This window comes from Papio anubis, unplaced genomic scaffold (genome assembly GCF_008728515.1).
Source record: "Papio anubis isolate 15944 unplaced genomic scaffold, Panubis1.0 scaffold2307, whole genome shotgun sequence".
Taxonomy (NCBI): Eukaryota; Metazoa; Chordata; class Mammalia; order Primates; family Cercopithecidae; genus Papio; species Papio anubis.
The window spans coordinates 2196-6229 of record NW_022162359.1 but is presented as its reverse complement, the minus strand read 5'-3'; the positions used below and the strand labels follow the sequence as shown (position 1 = coordinate 6229).

Here is a 4034-nt window from a genome sequence, read left to right as displayed (position 1 = left end):
TTGACTACAGCCTGGGCATGGTGGGCTTGGTGGATGCATGGGAGAGGTTTCAGATATTGATGTTTGAACAGCCATTCTCTTCTGGAATTTTACAGACCCAGGGGCATGTGTCAAGAGGGAAGAGACATTGCAGTTGGGATGGGAGTTCTATCTCACCTGATCTCCCCAGAATCACCTTCATATAGTCAGGGTCATAGAGCAGGACACGAACTTTGCCTCCCCATAGCCAAAGAGGACAGGCACTTGGGAACATCTCCATCCATTTCCGAATCCTTTGTAGCTCCTGGTCCTGTTGGAACTGTCAACGAGGGTAGACAGATGAACACTTTCATTTACTTCTAGTCTTTGCAGCAGGAGTGAAGGGCAGGACAACCACAGGAGCCATGTAGCGGAGGTTATGGATTTAGATCAATTTCTGATGACTTGAGCTGTAATCCAGATTCTTGTTCTCTCCCCAGGACTTGACATTAGGCCAAGTGCTATGAGCCCTCACTCAATACTGCCAGCAGAAATTTAAGTCAGCCTTTGTCTTCATGTTGTGTAAAATCTCTGGAAGTCCTAAATACAACAATTTCCATGGGCTATGTGCATAACTCATATTACTTGATAAGTAGATTTGTAAAATGATTTAGTATATTTAGAGAATAAAATGAATTAATGCAAACATTTAAAATTACACAATAATTTTATATAATCATACTTGTTATATTTTCAATATTATCCCAGCATATATGGTAAATATTTGTTAAGATAAAATAGCATTTGGGATGTGTATGGCTAAGCAAAAAAAGACTAACTATAAAATTGTGTGCATAATAGTATTCTACATGTTGAAAATGTGCAGATTTATGGGATAGAGTCTGGGTATATGCATATGGTGCTGGTGTTGGACTATAATTTTGAGATCTGAGTTTCTTATTTGTATTTTCATTTATCAATGAATTATGAGCTCCCTGCTGCCTGCAGTCATCTTTCTAAACTCTTCGATGTGGATCACAAAGCCCTTGGCTTTCTGGCTTCAACTTCTCTTTTCTTGCCTCCAGCCCTGCTGGCAATTCCATCATCACCTGTTTGTTTCAGCTCCAATGCCAATGCCACCACTGCTGCTGATTCACACACCTGCTCACTCTTCTGGGCCCTGGCACTTGCTCTTTTCTCTACCTTAAATGCCCTTTCCTCTGCCACAGAGCAGCCAGCTCTCCTCAGCTTCCAAGACTCAGCTTTGCTTTAATCTCATCTGGAACCCTCATAGACATTGGGTCCTAGTGATGTTCCATGTAGCCAACTCTTCTTTATTTCAACTGCTTCTAGTAACTCAAAGCAACTGTCTACCACATAAGTATCTAATGTCTGCCCACCTCCTTCTGACAATCATATTCTCCAGCTCTGAGGCAGTTTGCCCTACTGTGGGATAGGCTCCTTCATTCAGCACACGCTTACTGCGCACACACTATGTGCCCAGTGTGGTTCAGGCACTGCATTAGGACACAGCTGTGGTCCTTATCTGTGTGGAATTTTCAGTCTAGTTGGGGGGTAAGGAAGATTAGAGGCTGTGCAGTAGGGGATAATGGACATGAGATGGAAGGAAGGACAAGCATCTGGGGAAGCTTTGAAGAGGGACCTAACTCAGAACTGAACATTAGAAAACTCTTCCTCACTCATTGAGTCATCATCTACTGAGGGACTATTGGGTTACAAAGATAAATCTGAGATGGTCTCTCCCAGAAGAAGCCCACACTTATGACACTGCAGAAAAATAACTGAGTCAAGTTAACCCTGCTCTGGCCTCTTGAGAAGGATAGCCCATAGAAAAAAGAGTTGGCCCTTCACTACTGGGAGGCCCAGGAGGCCTTCTTGAAGGAGGTAGCTTGGTGCTGGGCCTTGACAGATAGATATGAGTGAGAAGATAATTCCAGGTAGCAAGCACAGTGTGATCAGAGGCCTAGAGGTTGAAATGCATAGGCAGGTAGTGAGGTAGTGAGTAACATATGGTGAAGGAGGAGAATGGGAAAGAAGGCAGAGTGGTATTGCAACCAGTCCATATAGGGCTTGAACACTGTCAGGTCCCCACATTGGTTCTGCTCTGCTGAGAACTATGTTGCCTCCTTTACTGAGAAACAACAGGCCTCAGCTCCCTGCAACCTCTATCTCCACTTAAGTATGTTCAATACATAGCACCTTGGTGAGTCCCTCTCCATGCAGCCCCTTACCTTGCTCTGTTCCTACCTGCCCCCCTCCCCATGCAGGGATAGTAGTGCACAGGGGATGGGCTGTGTCCCTCCTCAGCCCTCTTGCTGCTCCTTTCTCTTCTTCCTCTGTTCCTCTATACCTGGCATGTCCAATCTTTTGGCTCTCTTTCTCCTAGGCCACATTGGAAGAAAAAGAATTGTCTTTGGCCAAACATAAAATACACTAACACTAATGATAGCTGATGAGCTCAAACAAATTGCAAAATAATCTCATAATGTTTTAAGAAAGTTTATGAATTTGTGTTGGGCCACCTTCAAAGCCATCCTGAGCTACACGCAGCCCCATGGGGCATGGGTTGGACAAGCTTGCTCTACACACCTGAGCTGACCATCAAGGTGTGCCAGGATTTTGCTGATTGCTGGGGCACAGGGAGGGGATGACATGCTCACATCCAGGGAGCTCACAGTCCGGGTGTGTGGGAGGAGAGCCAGGAGGTCAACAGACACTGTTCAATGTGCAACTCAGACACCAGTCTCCTCACCTGGAGAACATTGTGCAGGCTGCCCCCTTCATGTGTACCCACAATTGTCAGGTTTTCAGGTCCTAAATCACGTGTTGTGGAAATTCCGTGAGTCTTGGGGAAACTTACTTAGCCAGTTGGTTCCCTACACCAGCAGATCTCTGCCTCGGATATCCACCCCAGCAGAGTGAGCTCTTTTCCTACAGTCTGGCACCTTCTCAAATTCCTGCCTGTATTCTTCACAGACCATGAACTCCTCATGGCACGGATTCCTCAGATGGGTGTCCTCCCAGGCAAATGCAGGGCCAGGCAGAGAGGATGGCATTGAGTAACTGGGCAGGGAGCATCTAGAAGCCTTGTTCTTTAAGAAAAGCCAAGGCTCATGGAGTAATCAGCCTGGAGACAATCAGGCATTGCCCTCCACGTGCAGGACTGCCAAGACACACTTGATATCTGCAGAAGGAGGGCATGGGTGATAGAGCTGAGGACCAGCAGGATGGGCTTCATGGGACGAGTGAGCTCGTCATGACTGGGACAAGCTGACACCAGAGAGGTAGGCTGGGTGTTCCTTTGAGGCCTCATGTTTGTTACAAAACAAGGCTTTTCTCTATGGATTTTGTGACCAGGGTCTCAGAGCCCCATCCCTCTTTGCCCTCCCACTCCCCCATTGAGTTCCTCCTTACCTCCTGTTTGTGCCCGAAGAGCCAGTGGGAGGGAGGGCACGGGAACTGCTGGAAGGCTTTGAGCAGCCACTGCCTGTGCAGGTAGAGCTGAGCAGCCTTGATCAGCAGCAGAAGCAGAATGAGCAGGGAGGCCACTTGGAGGATCCCGGAGACACCACCCAGGAGTCTGCTGGGGCTCAGCACAGAGACACTCATGGTGTAGCACCTGCTGGATCTCTGAGTGCCCCTACCTCTCCCTGCCCACCCCTGTCCAACTGTGCTGAAGTCCTGGGAGGATTGTCCCGCCCACTTGTGGGGAGAGTGAAGCGGGAGGGCAGAACTTGGACCTCAGGGTTCATAATCAGTTGACTATGGATGATCCAACTAGGGGAACAGTGGGAGAAAAGCTTCATCAGCTGTCTACTACATTTCCTTGCCCATGTACCTCACAAATATTTAATGAGCATTTACTGTGTGCCAGGCAGTATGCTTGGTGTGTGGGCACCGCTGCAAGGAAAACAGACTTGAATGCTGACCTCAAGGAATTTACATTCTGCTTTACTACATTGCAGTAATGTTCGCTCAGTAGCACTTTTTTTGGTTACACGTTCAAAGAAAATTCTCAACATGATATGTACATTTAAACTTAACATTAACCAAGT

The 4034-nt window shown here is 47.1% G+C and overlaps 1 protein-coding gene across 1 annotated transcript; it reads right to left on the bottom strand.

The window, feature by feature from the left end:
- Nucleotides 1-6: 6 nt before the first annotated feature.
- On the bottom strand, nt 7-3664 carry LOC116272867 (cytochrome P450 4A11-like). Its single transcript, XM_031661711.1, has 2 exons — nt 3394-3664; nt 7-298 (listed from the first exon to the last, which is right to left on the bottom strand). The coding sequence occupies exons 1-2, from the start codon at nt 3586-3588 to the stop codon at nt 50-52; spliced, it is 444 nt and encodes a 147-aa protein (XP_031517571.1). The 5' UTR covers nt 3589-3664; the 3' UTR covers nt 7-49.
- Between the last annotated feature and the right edge of the window lie 370 nt (nt 3665-4034).